Genomic DNA, 19,513 nt, shown 5'->3' with positions numbered 1-19,513 from the left:
GAAAATAAATAAAATGTTTAATACTCTATTCTTCTTTACATAACTCTCATCATTTGGCATGACATCCCACAATATACACACATATGTATATATATACAAAAACAATAACCTGTTGTCCTGTGTTGTACATACAATTACAATACAAAGTCACATTCTGACAAACACTGGAAAGGGTCCTTGAAAACCATGTGATCTGTTCACGACTTACAGAACCTACACAGCAGACACAGCTTCGATCGATGGTCTGCCAAGCTCTGTGTTGGGTCAGTCTGGTGTGCATGATCTCCCAGAACAGCTCATACTCAGTTACCTCCCTTGCTCCCCATGTGACTGTCCCCTCAACTTACGTTGTTGAATATTGGCTCATTCAGTTTCATGCTTTAAGCGACCTTATACTAATCCACATGTACAGTACCCATGTAATCATCAGATTAACAAATTGTGCAAACATGATAATGTACATTTAATTATATTTATTCATTACCTACAGTACTTAGGGGACAAGTGAGGCTTTAGACTGATGTTTCTTTGTACATGTTACACGTTTCTGTACAAGCCAGGGCTAGCTCCAGGCACCCTGTCCACAAAGTGTTCATAGCACTACGTCAATCGTAAGCCAATGATATAGTACAGAGTTACGATAGGTTGTAAAGTTATGAACACTTTGTGGATCGGGAGCCAGCTACTTATTTCTGCCAGCTGTCCCCGACACCTCCATGGGCTTCGACAGTCACCTCTCCAGCACTGACACAACCCAGCCTACATCATTGTCTGTGGAACCCCATACACCCAGGAATCATAACCATGTCCGTCCAGCTGTACATACGAATGGTCAGGAACAGTGCTTGCTTCATGCACTGTGGATTTCATCGATCCAAATCATTAAATCAATCTATTTCCTGTATGATTTGTTATCCTTTGAAATAATTCTCTTCAGAATAAGCTTTTCTTTTTTATGGCCACTCAGTTCTATACAACCAGTATTGTGACCTTATCAATAATGATAGTTTGGGGTAACCCACAGGTCATCTTAAATGATCTCTGAAATTTATTATCAAAACTTAGAATTTATCAATTTGTGATTTAAAATGGTTTAATGTCTTTCAGCATAATCTCATCAATTAGATTCTGCAACTGATTTTTTCAATTAATTACCAGTATAAATTACTGGTAGTATCCAATAATTGTCTGCTGTTTATCCCTGTCTACAATGTTTACATATACAGGCTTGGAGAATCAGCTGTCTGGAAGTGGAAGCACTGTCATAGATGGTCTACTTCCATGCTTGCAGAAACAGGTCATGTGCCTTGTTAATTGGCCTGGTGTGTTATTGGTTCTTGTAAAGTTCAGCAAATGCAAGTGTTTGAGGTCACTGACAAAATATGTATTTGACAAGTAGAGAGCTGCCCTGATATTTTAGAGTATGGATTTACATGGCTTTTAGCAATATTCCAGCAATACCACAGCAGGGGTTACTGGAATGGTATTTTTGAGAAATACTGTGTCTGTAACATAAGAACATCCACACATAATGAACGATGTTACTGAAACTGGAACCTCCACTGGACCCATCACAATGAAGTATACAGGGAACAATTAGCATGGGTGTACACAATAGCTTTAAATTCGATTTTGAATTAATTAGTTTAAAAAAAATCAATGCACATTTCCTAACTCATTGAGGTCAAATGGAAAATACATGACTTTTTATTAAAAATATATGAAGGCATTCTATTAATTTTGCTTTATGTACAACATATCTGTTTCAGGTCACAATACAAAACAATGCTCATTCAATATTTCATGATTCTGCATTTCTACAAACAAAATGAATATGGCACAACAAAGAAAATCAAAAACCTATGAAGCAAACCGATGTCCCTACAGATGGCCATGGTTCCCTGTGCCGCACCAGGCGTAAACCCATTACACAAATAACCCTGCATGGAAACTCAGCTTGCTTGAGCCCTTCTCCACTATTGCACACACGTCTCCCCATCAGAGACTTAGAGAAAGCAAAGCACCTTAAATCAATTAAATGATTCACTTTTGTACACAATGATTCAGTCACATTGTCTCTGCCATTCATATTCATCAGAGTAAAAGCTTATAAGTTAACTTATTTTCATAGGTAACTTCAGAGTACAAACCATTTGATATTTTGTGCAGAGAGTAGATTTCAACTACAGTAACAAAACTAGATTTCTTATTAAAACCATGAGTCTAAATTGTTCTTTTACAAAAGCAATGTGTTTTTTGTGGCAGACAATGTTAAGCAGATTAAAAATAAACAACACTTGATGGATAACAACTTGTGTCTTACTGCATTTAACAAACATTTGATTTACCGCCCTACATAAAGTTGAAACATTGCTATATGCAATGAATCAGAAGTTGTTATTCCTAATGGTGTATGTTGTTATTCCTAAAGCTTCTAGAATGACCATCAAACAGTTCCCCTAAATGTTACAGGGTGGGCACAGTGCATCATACACACTTGAACACACCACAACCGAGGTAGTTTAGACAGATCTGACGGAGTGATCGACATCAGACGTAGGCATGGAGTTTGTGAAGTGTAAGCTTTGTTAGTGAAACACATACAGTGCTGACAAACCAAGGTCCAGAACAAACCCATTTTATCAATAGTATGGCTGAGGGTGAGTGAGTGAGTTAGGTTTCATGCTTCTTTAACAAAATTTCAGGAATATCTTCGCATATTAGCTTATTGTGGGAAGAAAGCCTAAAGTTATGCAGGTCTCGGACCTGTTTTACCCACAAGCAAGTGCACCCCCTCACAGCCAAATTCCAATGTAAAGCTCATCGGTTTCACCTTCACCCACCGCCATGGTCCTATGTAAAGGTCATCACCTTCACCCACCGCCATGGTCCTATGTAAAGGTCATCACCTTCACCCACAGCCATGGTCCTATGTAAAGGTCATCACCTTCACCCACAGCCATGGTCCTATGTAAAGGTTATCACCTTCACCCACCCACGGCTCTATGTAAAGGTCATCACCTTCACCCACCGCCATGGTTCTATGTAAAGGTCATCACCTTCACCCACAGCCATGGTCCTATGTAAAGGTCATCACCTTCACCCACCGCCATGGTCCTATGTAAAGGTCATCACCTTCACCCTCCGCCATGGTCCTATGTAAAGGTCATCTCCTTCACCCACCCACAGCCATGGTCCTATGTAAAGGTCATCACCTTCACCCTCCGCCATGGTCCTATGTAAAGGTCATCACCTTCACCCTCCGCCATGGTCCTATATAAAGGTCATCACCTTCACCCACCCACCGCTGTGGTCCTATGTGAAGGTCATCACCTTCACCCACCCATCGCCATGGTCCTATGTAAAGGTCATCACCTTCACCCACCCATTGCCATGGTCCTATGTAAAGGTCATCACCTTCACCCACCCACAGCAATGGTCCTATTTAAAGCTGCCTTCAATTACACAAGAAATGAAAATAACGCTTTCTAAAAGATCAATCTACTGACATATTCCATTACTACTTATCCATAACAAACAAATGTTTCTGAAGCGTGTATAACACAAAGTTGACTGAATATTGTGAAGCAAGCCTGAGAAGTGTCATGGCTATACAGACCACAGTACTGACCAACAGCTACCCCGCAGCTTCATCTATTTACACATGATAATCCAATACAAGAAACGAAATGCATTTGTTAAACTAAAGCAGATAATGCTAAAAGCAATCATTTGATATTTACATGGCAATAGGAGATGCCAAGATTTAATGAGACACATAATTCAAGCCCATGGAGAGATTACTGCAATAAATACCATGATCATTCATAAAACACATCCCACATCGTCTACCTAAAACACATATTTCATATATAAAAGTGTATGTGGACTTGCATTTCATTGATGAATGTTATAGCAAGACCAACAAGAACAACTCAGTACACATTTGGCTCCTGATCATTTGGTAAACATTTCAATCATATCGTTGCGTTCTTTGGGTTTTTTGAACACTTCAGTTCCAATGACTGACAGGAAAGGCTGCTTAATATATATAAACACTGACAAATTATCTTTACAAAACCAGTGTTAATCTAAAGGCATGAACCAAAACAGATCATTTGGCATATTTCTCAAAGCTACACTAAATTATTTGGAAAGTCTTGATATGTGTTTTATGGCATCAGTTAATTCCACTTATCTTTGCTGTATCAGATCACCCACAATGAGGCAAATATCATATGGCTGTAAAACACTACAATACAGGACGTTTAACACTCGGTGCTTGCCATAAGTAAGTTATAGTCAGCAACGTTTCCCAATGTTTTGATCCCGGTTTGGAAACCTTCAGTCTGCCAAGCATGAAACAACACAACAGGTATCCCCATAAACAATGTATCCATGGTGACGGATGTAGAATGAATGAGGCATGGAGTCTAGAGAGTCACTATCATCAAACTTCCTTGGTCACTGGTTCAGGTGTCCGTGAATACTGAGCAATGTGTTCTCGTCTGTTGGAGTCATACTCTTTGGCTTTGGTGTAAAACAACACCCCCACAGTAACTGTGACGGTCCCTACACCACTGAGAATTGTCACTGGGTTTCCAAATGTTATCACAGATAACCAGATCAGGAATGCTCTCTTTACTGTATTCGCCACGCTGAAATGAAACAGTTGCTTTTACAAAACATGGCAATGACACTGAAACTCATCCCCTGAAACTGAATATAAAGGTTTAAGATGTATAACTTTTAGATCAATTTGCACACAATGAAGATCCAGGTTAGAACTGGAAATATTTAAACACTGCAAAGGAAGGGAGATGGCTAACCTAGCTCCAGGTCTTACCTATGTGTTACAGGTGAAATGTAAATAATCTGGACCAAACAATCCAGTGATCAACAGCATGGGCATTGATCTACGCAATTGGGATACGATGACGTGTCAACCAAGGACTTACCTATGTGTTACAGGTGAAATGTAGCCCATAAGGACGTATGCTGTGATGCTTTGAAAATGGAAGAATATGCCATTTAGAACAAGTGTAGATAATAACGTGTAGTCCAGGGACTTCTGTACTGCGGGGAGATCCATCATCACGAAGCATGCTGGGATCTGAACCACCACTGAAGCTATGCTCGTGTAGAACTGGAGCTCCGCAGGCCTGAAACAGAGAACAGTCTCAACTAACTACAGATACTACATCCTGGCAGGATATTCATATCCTTTAACATCTGTTTCCACTGCAGAATGTTATCTTCAAATGGGTTATAGAGGTGGCATATATGATAAATTATCTTCAGACATCCAGATACAAGAAATATTGACATTCATGTCTTTTCCTTTCAAAAGGATCTTAAAACATAATGTATCTGCTTTCATGTTCTAGATCAACCCTAGCAGAGAGAAATGTTCATGAGCTTCCACATTTCCATATTGCAAGAATCAAATCTCACACAATAAATGTTTACACTTTGTCATGACTGGCCTGTCTAACATTCCAACTTCATACTTACGTATATCTATATTTTTCACCACTTATGAGAAGCTTTGAATATACATTCTGTAAACTGAAACAGAGAAACAAACAATGTAACAACAATCACACAGAGAAGAACTGCGGTTCATATCCAAATACATCAATAATTCTATGAAGACAGGACAGGCCAGGCCAGGATATGTCCTTGACCTTGACATTTGACCCAACAAGGGCATGTGAAAAGTTTTCAGTTAATTACAGAGATTCAGTTATATGTGATTGGAAAATGTACAGATTTTTGTGAAATTTCAACCATGTTACATAATGTGACGCCTTTGGAACAATCGAGACCCACCAGAAAGAACAGGTACACAATGTTTAATCAAAGTCTACTTATAAATCTTTAAACAATCCGGTACACAAGCTATTTCCACCTACACCCTACTGATTGACTATCATTGTACACCATCCTGTCATACTTCCCAGGTGTATAAAGGAGGCACATCAATCTATAACATCTGTCACTGTAAAGAATCAATAGACACAACCAATCTAAATATGTTTAGTTTTCACACAATATTGATCCAATGATTTCTTAATGTTATGTCAGAAAGGCATGTACATGTGTTTATTGATGATAATGAGTATAAATAAACCTTGAAACTAATGGCTACAAGGGGCATGTGAAGCCTGCAAGGATCTGGAGGGAAAAGACAATAGCCAGATGTGTTCAATACATTAAGATCAACCCACACACATAAAGGCACAGCTGGGGACAGTTTCATCACCTAGTTAGAGGCTGTCACAAAATACACTGATTATAAATCAATACAGCTGTCACGCCAGAGGTAAACTTTCATTTAGACATTCGGTAATGAACAAGATGACGATTTATTTTCATTAATTTAGTTTCACATGATTTGCTTTCAGGAATGTCTGAATATTTGACAAAACGACAGCAAGAGATGTCATAGCTACTCCAATACTTCAGGTGTGAAGGTTAGTGAGAGAATTTAGTTTCACACCTATTTAGAAATATTCCAGCAATCATGGAGGGGGACTCGATAATTGGGTTTCACACATTTTACCCATGTGGAGAATCAAACCCAGGTCTTCGGCGTGACAAGCGAACCCTTAACCACTCGGCGACCCCACCGCCCCGTGTATGTGGGGTTAGGAGGAGGGGTCACTAGATGATATTGTTAATGAACAGTTTCTGAAAATATCCCCAAACTAATAGTGCTCCAAAATGACTTTGTTTGCGGAAAACATTCAAATGTCAAAATGTTTAGGTTAACTGTGAAATTAAATGTATTGTGTATAGCCTTACCCCACAGTCCCACTGCATCTGGGACATGACAGTTCGTGGTCAAAAGTACATCATATTAACATATTATCAGCTGTACATACATTTTGATCTGCTGATTACTAGTTGTTCACTATAAACATACCCCACCAGCCTCCCTATATCGAAGTTCCAACCTCAAACCTTGTCTGTACGAGGCCTTTTATTCTTTACTTGTTGAAATACAAACAAAAGTAACATGACATAATGATATTCTGGTGTCAAGCATAACGCTGGGGATGATGTAACAATGTTGTGTTGTGTAAATGTGGTCTGGTAGAGCCAGGGGTCCAGATTAACCATAACAGATTAGCATCCACTGTTGGCACTTACCACTCTGTTAAGTTGGTGGCCAGGGCTGCCACAAAGCCCTGTACATTAAAACTGAGTTCGTATGCGGAACACAAGGCGAGCCCAAACATGATGGGGATGAGTGACAGGAAGGTATAAAAGCCGGTGTACTCTCCGATCAGTACTCTGGACATAAGCACTGTGAACAAGGGTGCCGAACTCTTCACAGTTTCCCGTGAAGGAAACCGCGACAAACTTGAGAGCCACCAGACCTAACACAACTGTGGAAAATCTGAAACACATGGGATAACTGAGTGAGAAGTGTTGTTCAGGATTTATTATTTCTTCACTTATCAAACTTGTGTTTTAATATCAGTATTATCACTGACTGTGAGTTTAATGCGACAGAAGTTTTCACTAGTAAACTCCTTACATCAACACAAACAAACCCACATTGCATTTTACAAAGATTGTGCATATTTATGATATTTCAGTTAGGAGTGACCCACCTCTAGTGGATGTTTTGCACCACTGAATGAGACCAACTGTTTTTGTGCAAAACTCTGAAATCTATTGACTACTGACAGGCAGTCACGTGAATAAGTGACCCTTATGTCACTTGTACACATAACAGGAGACCGTTCCTGTCCTCTGCTGCTAAAGTGCATTTCTTATACAAGCATGAAAGCCCTGAAAGTGGAGACAGACACGCTCTCAACATGCTCAAAGGGACAATACACAATCTGCCTGTTTATGCACTTCATGACCTAGTTGCTTAATTCAATATTGTTATTTCTTGCTTCTACCTGTTTCTTGAGTATAGTGTGCTGCCACCTCAAGGCCAAGCAGTGTTTAGTAATACAGTATTTCAAGTATTATGTGCAGACAAAAAAAACACTGCATATCCCTATGACCGCAAATTGCATATCCCCTTGAACAGGTATCAATATGCATGCATTAACAACCTTGGTCAATGGTATCTATTTATATAACAATCAACTTTTATACCAGCGCCGTGTCCAATTTCAAAGGTACAAGACCATACAGGCTCAAAGGAGGTGTTTGAAAACATAAAGAGTCAGTACACCTTATCTCCTGGCCTTGACACTGACCTTGTTGTTTGACATGAGCAACATGTTGAACAGATTGTCCATAACAGCTGATGTAAGCTGAACACCACAAGACACATAATGGTAACACATGAACACACGGACTACAGTGTGAGCACCTGTACTGGATTCCAAATCACTAACGGAACTTTGCTAATCACACACTTGAAAATACCTCCTAGGCAGTATCTCAATGAACTTACAAAACGGCAAATTGTGCGAACAGAACGTGGGGGTGGATTTCAATATTTAAAGTTGCCCAACATTTGAAAAAACAAAAAACCTAATTTTCGACTGTAATACCGTCAATCGAGTGGACGTCAAGGAGATGTAGGTGTACGGGCCTAAAAGAACAACACCTAGACAAGAACATCTCATCACTATAACGTAAATCCCACTAGAATAAAATGTACTTCTGTTATCAAGATAGAATTCTCGACAATAACAGGGAGGTGATTATTAACATCCACCATCAACACCAGGTGAAAGCAACCCCTTTGAAACCAGGCGTACTGTGAAAGGTGTAACAACAGCTACTGTAGGCAGTGAAGATTGGGGAGAGCAAGGTCACACCAGGGATGGGCTGTCTGCAAATACCACTGCATCATGTCTACTGACAAATCAAAGTTTTGCCTTCAGTTCACCGATGGCTGAAAAGGATGGCTGTCTGCCAAGGCATAAATTCATAACTATCAGTATAAGGTTGGCCCATGGTGTGAAATAGTGACACTAAATGATAGATGAACTGACTTTGTTAATTTTTAGTGAGTTTTTTGCCGCTTTAAGAACTATTCCCGTAACATTACGGCAGGGGACACCAGAAATGGGCTTCATACATTGTACCCACGTGGTGTTTTCGGCGTGACGAGCAAACTCTTTAACCACTAGGCTACCCCACCGCCCCTCTAGTTGACACAGAGTATGGTTAATATTGGGTCCTGCTCTTCGTGATGGGAGATCATGTGATATGCTGTTATTTCTGAAATAGCTAGTGAACCATTAATTTCTTCACAAAGTTTGGCAACATTGGTAATTCATGCTTAAAATTCGGACTTGTCCTAACAAAACAGGTGTGTTCCTTGTCCTCTCACCTCATGGTCCCCACCAGAATCATGTTCCTCCAGAAGTTGGGTGGCTTGCCCTCTCTCTGTACAGGCTTGTACATACCCAAAGGGAGGTACATCTGTATAAACCCAAACATTGTCGTCATCACCATCTGCATGGCACCTGAAACAGGAAGGACGTCAATGTTGTAATGTACAAAATATAGTAATATACAAGGCAGCTCAAGACAGTACTCAGGACTTCATCATGACCAGCGCTTGACAGCATCAGCAGCAACCTCCACTGATCCACAGGGTCACAGGTTGTGACCATCTCATCCTCATTTTGCAAGCTCTCATCTGTTTTTTTGTTTAACGTCATTTGGTGGTTTATTTGTTTCTTAATGCCTCACTCAGCAGTGTTCAAGCTGCATGACATAGGTTGACAAATAATCCAGTCTGGTTAGTGGGTTGCTGATTCACATCACACTCACCAATATTCCAGCTACAGAGATACCAACCCTAGTTTAGCTGATTCACATCACACTCACCAATATTCCAGCTACAGAGATACCAACCCTAGTTTAGCTGATTCACATCACACTCACCAATATTCCAGCTACAGAGATACCAACCCTAGTTTAGCTGATTCACATCACACTCACCAATATTCCAGCTACAGAGATACCAACCCTAGTTTAGCTGATTCACATCACACTCACCAATATTCCAGCTACAGAGATACCAACCCTAGTTTAGCTGATTCACATCACACTCACCAATATTCCAGCTACAGAGATACCAACCCTAGTTTAGCCTAATACGTATTTTAGCCAAAAACTGATGTAAAAATTAGCATTTTTTGCCCAAAATTAGTATTAACTTTTCCAAAGTATTTTCATATTAAATAAAATATGTAAATATACTTTCTAAGACCTTGTTATTGACATTGTACTCAGCAAAATCAGTAGTAAGTCTCCATATATAGCTTGATACTGAATAAAATGTGATTGAAATTTATTGTGATTGAAATTTACACATGCTATTTGATAATTTTATTTAATGTACTATTTTTAAAAATTCGTATATTTTTACTGCTTTCGTAGTCGCAGTAGTTTGTGTTGTTATTTTCATAACGAATACGATAAAATCGTATCGGTTGGCATCTCTGCAGCTATATGGCGGTGGTCTGTAAATGAGTGTGCCTTGACCAGACAATCCAGTGATCAATATCATGAGCTTCGATCTACGCAATTGGGAACCGATGACATGTGTCAACCAAGTCAGCGAGTCTGTGTACCCGATCCCGTTAGTTGCCCCTTACAACAAGCATGGGTTACTGAAGATCTATTCTAGCCGGGATATTCAAGGGTCCAATTTAGAAGAAGAGACTAAATGATCAGTTAACAAGTTAACAATGTGTCTTCTGTCTTCAAAGACCATTTCAGTTTATCAGCCGTTGAAATATTTGTTCTGTGTCACAATGTTATAGGTGCATACATTTACTGAAACATTTCTACAAGCAGCCCAAACCAGGTAGTTCTAAGTGAGTGTGGAGACGTATGCCCACTTATGTAAACTAAGCATGTTTATATAAACAGTTAGAGCTTCTGATAGCCATGCAGATGAGATGCATGAATAAACAGAAGTACCTCTCCCTGACCTGTACGACTAGCTCTTCACAGCAACACCTTGAACCCATCCCTCTATAACTGAAGCTCCAGACACAAGCTTTACCCCAGACTAACACTGTGACTTAGTCTCTGAATATATATAAGTTTGATAGTAACAAATAAACCCATTTAAACTGAAAAGGAGCCCCATTGAGATGGGAGATCCTGAATCTGGGGACATCTAGACTTGCTTTAGGGTTAAGTATTGCAGGGAGGGCTAGCTAATAGTGAAAATAATGTGGTTCATAGTGTGTGAGACTGCTAAGGTCTACCCGGGTTCAGCCTTTATAGACGGAGTCCTCCCATTACGCAGATGCAAAAAAAACCAACAACATTTACGGTTCAGTGAACAGATTAGCTACTACCTGTTACCTACACATCATAATGGAATAGTCCAAATAAAAACACAGGAACAAACTGAAGCTATATTATTTATATTGAAAGATGGACGAGAAGACAGTAATTTGAAGTTTTATTACTCAGAGGCCCAGATAAGCTGCGTATCCGGGTAAAATACGCATAGAAAATTTCCAATTACGCATTGAAAAATAATTGTTGCGTACCAATTACGCATTTAAAATGTTCGATATGCAAAAAGTTTAAAACAAATGCTTACGGAATATATTTATAAAAATCGCTTGCGTAATGAAAAAGACATCGATTGCTGTCAAGTTGTACTGTTAGTATAGGACAAGTGTTGTACTGTCAGTATAGGATGAGTGATTTTTTTATGAAATCATTTCCATTATATTTAAGTTGGTTTTGATTAAGTATGACATAAGGCAGGACATCCCTGCTTAGTAAACCTACTCAATGACATAATACTTAGGTGAGTAAAATGACTGAAATATGCACATATTTGAAATCAGTGGGTAACGAAAAATGAAATACCCACTCAACATTCATAATACCCACTCCAACAAAATACTGTGGGTACAGTACCCACATGAGCTAAATCTTATCTGGAGCTCTGATTACTGCAATAAAAAAACAGTATATTTTCATAAACATTTTGGTTTAACCTTCTAGTCTAACGGGAGTCGGCATTATCATATTAAAAACAGTAACTTAGCTATTAGAAATTGCGACACTGTTGTAAGATTTAAATCTTATATCCACGTGAAAAACAAATGTGAACCTAAATATTATTCATATGGAATAAAGAAGGTATATCTGTTGCACACAATATTAAGATATATGACGACATTGACGAGTGTACTTAATTACGATTTATTTAGAATAAATATTTAAAAAATGACGAATCATGTCATTGTGGCCATGGATGTGAGAATGTTTTTCATTACTTCCTTGAATGACCATTGTATACTACTCAAAGACATAAACTGTTACAATCTTTAAAAAGTATTGTTAAAATTATTACACTGATTGGTATTAATCGTATCTTACTTGGCAATGCAGGTGTCTCATTTACTGCAAGTCAGAATGTTTTAAAATATGTACATATCTATATATCTCCAACAAAACGTTTTCTCAGTTAACTTCTGTTGTACATATGCTATTATTGGGTGTGGGCTTTTCTATCAATAAACACAATCCAACCTCTCAGTGACAAACCTGTTTTTTATATTCGATAGTAATTGATAGTGAAATCAATTTTGCGAAGAGAAATCATTTATCATTTAATCACAACAAAGTTCTATTTACCCACAATCAAACTTCTCAGTAACGAACCTGTTTCAGGCTCACCCTGCTCTTCTCACTACACAGTGGACTGTTCCATTATACCCGTAGGTGCTACCCTAATTAACCTTCTAGTTCAGTGTCTGTCAAATGGGTGAGGTGAGGTGAGGTGAAATTGGGTTTAACGTCGTGCTTGAGAATATTTCGCTCATATGACGACATGCATGCGTGTGTATGTGTATGTGCGGCTGCTTGTACTAGCCCAGACTGAAGCTGGTTTTATAGTGCTAGCCCACTGAGATACCATGCCGCAGTGAAGCATAAATAGCCCACTCAGACACATTATACTGACTCCGAGCTGACCAGTCCTTGTTGTACCCATTAATGCTGAGTGCCAGGCAGGGACCACCAAGTACGCTATTTTAACGTCTTTTTGGAATGACGAGGTCGGGGATCAAACCCGCGACTTTCCGCTCTCCGGCTGTCAATTGGGAGATTCAACTATTCAATGACCACCCAATCAGTTTGTTTTTACAATCTATTCCCTCCTGTTTGTTGGTTTTAAAGCTTGTGCTGTTTGTCTTCTTACTCCCTATCTGGCCTCATCCAGGTATGTGCTACTTGTTTATCAACTACCTGTTGTTGTTCATGTAAATCGTTAGGGCTGTGTATTGGCAAATATATCGTATTGCAATATAATGCAATTCAGGTACTCGTATTGCGATACGTATTGCGATATATTGGGAGTTTAAGTGTTTGACAGTGAGTGACACTAATTGTGCATGTCAATCCTATTTTCTACATCATAAGTTCCTTAACATATATATGTGGTTCTGGTAACAGCAATCTCAAAATTAGGTTGCTTAGTCAGGGATTTTATTTCATTATTATTGATTGCAGGATATTTATATAGCACACATATCCACACAACTAGTGCATGCTTAAGGCGCTGGTATATTCCCTCTATCATTGGATGTCAATCTCAACGGCACATCGCATTATCAATCTCAACTCCCTGGGGAGTATACAACTCTTGCAGCCACTTGGCAAACCGACTTATTGTGGCTTTCTCATCCTAAAGAGGTACCTATTCACAGCTAGGTGGACTGGGACACATAGTCACAGTACTTTGTCCAAGTTCACTGCTTGTTGCTGTACCCGCATTTAGGTGTTTGCACGTATTCATGTGGCCATCATCTGGTCATATACCACCGGATTCGTGGGTTCTTGTAAGTGCACAGGGTTGTGTACTGTACACTAGGGGTTGTGACAACACTGATAGAGTCTGCACACAAAGTTGACTCCAAGGTTTTTACACCTGGTCACGGGGTGGGCTCGATCCCTACACCTCAGTCTCGCTGGATCACTAGCCTGGCGCCTTAGACAGCTCACCCACCATGCCCCTTTCCTTTTTTACACAATTTCTAGTATTACAGTAGGCCGTTTTGTCATTGAATAACGAAGGAAAACATTTGTTGTGAATGAAAGTCAGTGTAGATTTCAATTTAAACCATAAAGATAATCACAAAAACTTCATATATGTTCTTTACCCAATACATCTGTGACAACTAATCAGAACTCACCTAACAACGTTGGGTCTCCCTTGAGTGTGGACAGAATGTATTTGTTTAAGAACAAAGTACAAAAGCTGAAGAAATACCACAGAACCAGGAAGAGGAAAGCTCGGACGTTAAGCAGTCCCTGCTTCTCTAAATCATCACTTGTACTAATCTTTCGACTTCGGAGTGACACCTTAGTCATGTCTGCTTCTTCTTGCTTCAAGTGCTCCTCAAGTTTCCTGGCAGATGGTCCGTTCCCATCTGTCACGCTCATTATCTTAATGAGAGGAGTCAACTTGCCACAAACAAGTCTTCATTGGCTCATCATGTATCGTAGTATTTTGATGATTCTATTGAAGACACATCTGAAACTATAACATAACATATATGAATATGATATATATTCTAAACATTCATTTAAAGTGGAACATTTAGAAAATACAATCCCATCAATACCACGACTAAGTAAGTAACAATCCCATTGAAATCAGATTTAAGTTTCTCATCAGCGAAACACAAAGATCAAGTGCCATACATTGCCATTAACTTACAACGATCTTAGTGCTAAGAGAGCTTCGAAAATCTCGGCCCAGAAGACATGACAAGTCATGTAACAATCATGTCATTAACACTGAAATGATAACAAGAAGTTGGCATTAACCATTCAGAAAGAAGCTTTGTTTTACGTTTTTGGCATAAGTTCAAATTTGCGCTTAATTTCCAACTAAGCTTTGAAAAATATTGATTCATAATTTGAATAACATTCTCACTATCACTTTCACAGTTGGGTAAGCAACAGTGATCGGTTAGGTCAAGGGTGAATCTGCTATGACCCAGATATGGCCTTAGATCTTTGCTTAGCATTAGTGACATCTTATCTTAATTAGACTGAGTAAAGTGGAGCATAGTGGGGACCCATTCTCACTCTAAATCACCAATGTGTCATTGTTTATGACTGACTGACTGGCTGAGTTTGGTTTTACGAGCTTTTAGCAATATTCCAGCAACATCACGGCGGGGAACACCAGAAATGGGCTTCACACATTGTACCCATGTGGGGATTCGAACCCGGGTCTTCGGCGTGACGAGCCAACGCTTTAACCATTAGGCTACCCCACCGCCCCCATTGTTTATGAAGCAGAAAACAAGTCACAGTTGGGAATATATGTTGACAAGTCACAGTTGGGAATATATGTTGATCTGTGTATAACAGGAGGCCAGTCAAAGTAATTTATCTTAATGTTTGAGGTATTTCAGATGGGAAACATACACGTTTGAGCAATTAGTACAGATATTTTTTAAACCCATTTACCATCATTTATCAAAAACATGTTCAGCTTGAACTGACAGTTTTCATGAAAACATTTACCCTGAACAAAATAAAAACTCTTGCAAATGAGTGTGTACCCATTTCCAAATCTAAGAAATCGGTTCAACTGATACACAACACTTTTCATCGTCTGGGGACAGACAATACGTCATCTGTGATATTAAGCTCATACAGCTCATTTGGGGTTATCCCCAATGCGCAGTTCACAAGCATCTGTTATTTTAACCTGCAGTGGTTCTACGATTAGGGGGAATTTAAATAAACAAGCCAGAGGTGTATAAAATGAGCAAACATTCATGGAAACTCATAATAAGTCACTGAGACGGATCACATATGCTAAACAATTCCCAAATGCATGCATGGGGATACATGGAATAAAGATCAGATTCTTGCATCTCTTTCAAAATGTCTCTATGATACCTGTTACACGTGAACAACATCACAGGCAACACACCAATCAATGAATCTATGTTTGATGTGACACAGCACTCTGTGAACGGTGTGGGTAGGCTACGTAGATCAAAGCAGTGTTCATGACAATACTTGTCACGGCCAGAAGTAACAAAAGACTGCAAATTAATGATTGGTGAATAAAACATCCTCCGCTCAAAAATACTGAACAAAAGACATCATGGCATCATCACAATCAACTGACCACACGCTTCAGACCACAACAGCCGAACTGTCAACACACGGTCAGCTACCTGACAACGTGGCTGTGTAGGCCGGTAGCACCGAGTGTTTACAATCAGCTGCAAAAAAATCATCACGGCGTGAATGAACGATAACATTTGTGAAAGGAATAGCAGATGACCCGGTGGATCTACCTTTGTCATACTTTGGTAATTCAAACTCCTGCCACGTATTTTGACATGACTTAGTTCAAATGAGAGCATCTGTCGGAACAAGTTTCCTCTTACGCCTGAATATCAAAATACCGCTTGCGTCACAACTAATATTATTTGAGCCTAGTTTGTACAGGTCCCCAAAAGATGGAAGGCAAGCTTACTTACAATAAAGATTGAAATAACTCATGTGCCACATATAATTACACAGTGTATGTTAATCACCTAGTTAAAATAAATAAATGTTATAAGTGGTTACTCAAACGTATTGATCCATATACTCATGTCCACATACAAAGACAGACATCCCCCCCCCTCTCTCTCTCTCTCTCTCACACAAACACACACTCATTCATTCATTTACAGCCACACATACGTAGAAGAAACATGGTGTTTATCATTACGTGATGTTATCTTTGTGTTGGTATATAAGGCAACACCTTCAGGATAATGATGATAATTATTATTTATAACAAAACCGTTTGACCAACCTCATCAGTTTCCGTGCAAGTGAAGGCGTGTCAGTATGTGCTGGTCGCTAAACCCGTCTGTAGTGTTAATGTACGGAGATGCTAGTTCGGGTAGACTCTATGGACTAGACAACAGCTTGGCCTGGTAATGTCCGACCCTATAATCGACGACGTCGCCCGAGGCAGCTATATAACGTAATCAGGTACGTTCGGGGACGTTGACACCTCACCTTATCTACAGCATCGAGATATAACACCGTTTTTAGTATCACCCACTAGCTATTGGGTATAGATGTATCATGAGGTTAATTTAGAGATTATGGTAGCAGCATCAGCTATCAAAACATATGTTTGTAATACTATTTCTGACATCGATGAGTGAGTGAGTGTGGTTTTACGCTGTTTTTAGCAAGATCAGTGCAGGGATATCACAAATGGAATTCAAACATTGTCCGATGTTGGGAATAGAACCCGGGTTTTCGGCGTGACGGGCGAACGCTTTATCACTAAGGCTACATGAATGTCTCTTTACGCCATCAATAGTAGACGTAGAGAGGTATTCGTTTAGTTGTGTTCGGTTAGCTAATGTTATTTTAATGAGATTGGTTGATTGTTACTTCAACAAAACACAAAACGCCTCCTCATCTAACCACCGCCAGTGATCTGAGATACAGCCCGGAGCGTGATACCCTGATAAACCTATGTGCTTATCTGAAATCTTTCAGGTCTTTGACGTTGCTCTTTACCACCCTATAAACATAGTTCGCATCAGGCCCGTAGGAGCAAATGGGGAGTGGGGAGGGAACAGAGCCGCTAGTTTTTGTTAGTATTTCCACATCACCTATTTTTTAATCATCGTCGCTGAGTTTAGACAGTCTAGATTCCATTCCAGAAAACACCATTATCCAAAGTTAACCTGGAACCCTATCCACAAAGCGTTCGTAGCATTACGTCATTCATAAGCCAGAGTTACGATGGGTCGTAACGTTACGAACACTTTGTGGATCGGAACCCGAAGCACTAGTTAAGGTTAACTTAGTTGGAAGTTACGCCTATTTCACAAAGCACATGCAGTTCGATAAAAAATTCGGTGTGTCAAATCTTGCGCTAAGATTGCGATTGTGAGTCCATGACAGCACCAGCTGAAACCAGCACTCAACATGTTGTAAAACACAACGGTTTAGCGTGTCTGTCTCTAACAGTATTTCTGAGTACATGTACTTAGAGCAATTTACATATTCGTAAGATTGGTTGGTTGGTTTGTTGTTTTACGCCGCACTCAGCAATATTCCAGCTATGTGGCGACGGTCTGTAAATAATCGAGTCTGGACCAGACAATCCAGTGATCAACATCATGAGCATCGATCTACGCAGTTGGGATACGATGACAAGTGTCGACCAGGTCACCGAGCCTGACCACCCGATCCCTTTAGTCGCCTCTTACCACAAGCATGGGTTGCTGAAGACCAATTCTAACCCGGATTTTCACGGGTGCATATTCGTAAAAAGTAATATCTAAACATGACACGTTACTAAATCGCTAACATTCAGGGCATTATAACCTACCTTTCACAATAGCGTATCTGCTTATTGTTTGAAATGCACATGTATGAGCTGTATTTAATTATTCTATGAAAGATCATATAACACAAAATATTGTGGACAAACAAGCTAGAGCAGTTGTCCTCAACTATCCCAGCACGAATACATCAGCGGGAATAATCCCAGTGACAAAAAGGACAGTCACGCGTGGAAGCTTTACCTGACTGATCATGTATGTATTGTGTCAATATGTCCGTGTCTAACAGACTAGGTGTAGCGCTTCACGTGAAGTTTTACAATAATATATGTACATTGTAGTTTAATTCAAAGGATTCACCTGAAAAAAATGTTGTCTGTACAGTCTGTCAGTCTTTGGCATTTTAAAAATATATATACATACCTTTGAAATTATGCACGCAGAAAAACTGTCCATGATTGAAACCGAACACATACGGAGCAGTGAGTGATCCAGACTCCCCTGTGTACCTTATAGGGACTTGATCAGTCTCTACACACCTGCACGGAGTATATACGGTCGGAGAACAAACCCAACTTATCACCCCAAATACCACGACAAAACAAGCCAGTCATGCATTTTCTGTCGCTGACCCAACCCTCTGGAACTCCATCCCCCTTAAGATTAGTCTGTCTCACAGTCTCCCTGAACAATATTATTTCCCCTACTGCCAAACCGTCTCTGCAGTGCTACCCTAAATATAGCAAGTCTAGATTTCTCGAGGTTCAGGTGAATCTCTGGTCTCACTGGGGCTCCTTTTCAATTTAAATGGGCTTGTTTGTTACAATCAAAATTATACATATTCAGAGACTAAGCATTAGTCTACCTTAAGATGTTCAGAAACACTTGACTCCTTCCGCCGGCTGCTGAAAACTTATCTCTTCTCAGAAGCCTATCCCTCCTTGACTTTGAACAACTTCGAGTTGGATAAGAAGCGCCATAGAAATCCATATTATTATCATCAACACGTGTGCTGTCACCTGTTTGGTGACATTGCATTGTAAAACAACCCATTAACTCGTGTGTAGGACGGTGATGAGTTTCTGATGTATTACATGAAGACTAGTTACATTGAACAAGTGTAGCTCGCACAATAAGGTATATAAATATGAAATTGGATAAGATCGATCCTGATAAGCATGTAACACCCCAAACACAGAGCCCCAAACACA

General features: G+C 39.6%; 1 protein-coding gene and 1 long non-coding RNA gene across 2 annotated transcripts; one reads left to right on the top strand and one right to left on the bottom strand.

The window, feature by feature from the left end:
* LOC124279698 (solute carrier family 35 member E2A-like) lies at window positions 1–16,403 on the bottom strand. The gene is given in 9 exon segments (XM_046715537.1): window positions 1–2,985; window positions 3,334–4,658; window positions 4,959–5,162; window positions 5,515–5,568; window positions 7,156–7,346; window positions 7,348–7,405; window positions 9,314–9,449; window positions 14,163–14,503; window positions 16,296–16,403. Coding segments are annotated over 7 exon segments (1,101 nt in total). The 5' UTR covers window positions 14,413–14,503; window positions 16,296–16,403; the 3' UTR covers window positions 1–2,985; window positions 3,334–4,450.
* Window positions 2,889–3,444, top strand: LOC124279700. The gene is made up of 3 exons (XR_006899452.1): window positions 2,889–2,977; window positions 3,166–3,245; window positions 3,410–3,444. It is a non-coding gene; the product is annotated as an uncharacterized LOC124279700 (long non-coding RNA).
* Window positions 16,404–19,513: the final 3,110 nt, after the last annotated feature.

Source organism: Haliotis rubra, unplaced genomic scaffold (assembly GCF_003918875.1).
Source record: "Haliotis rubra isolate DU_JTF1 unplaced genomic scaffold, ASM391887v1 Scf255, whole genome shotgun sequence".
Lineage (NCBI taxonomy): Eukaryota > Metazoa > Mollusca > Gastropoda > Lepetellida > Haliotidae > Haliotis > Haliotis rubra.
The sequence above is the reverse complement of the archived record's forward strand: the minus strand, read 5'-3'. Positions and strand labels throughout refer to the sequence as shown.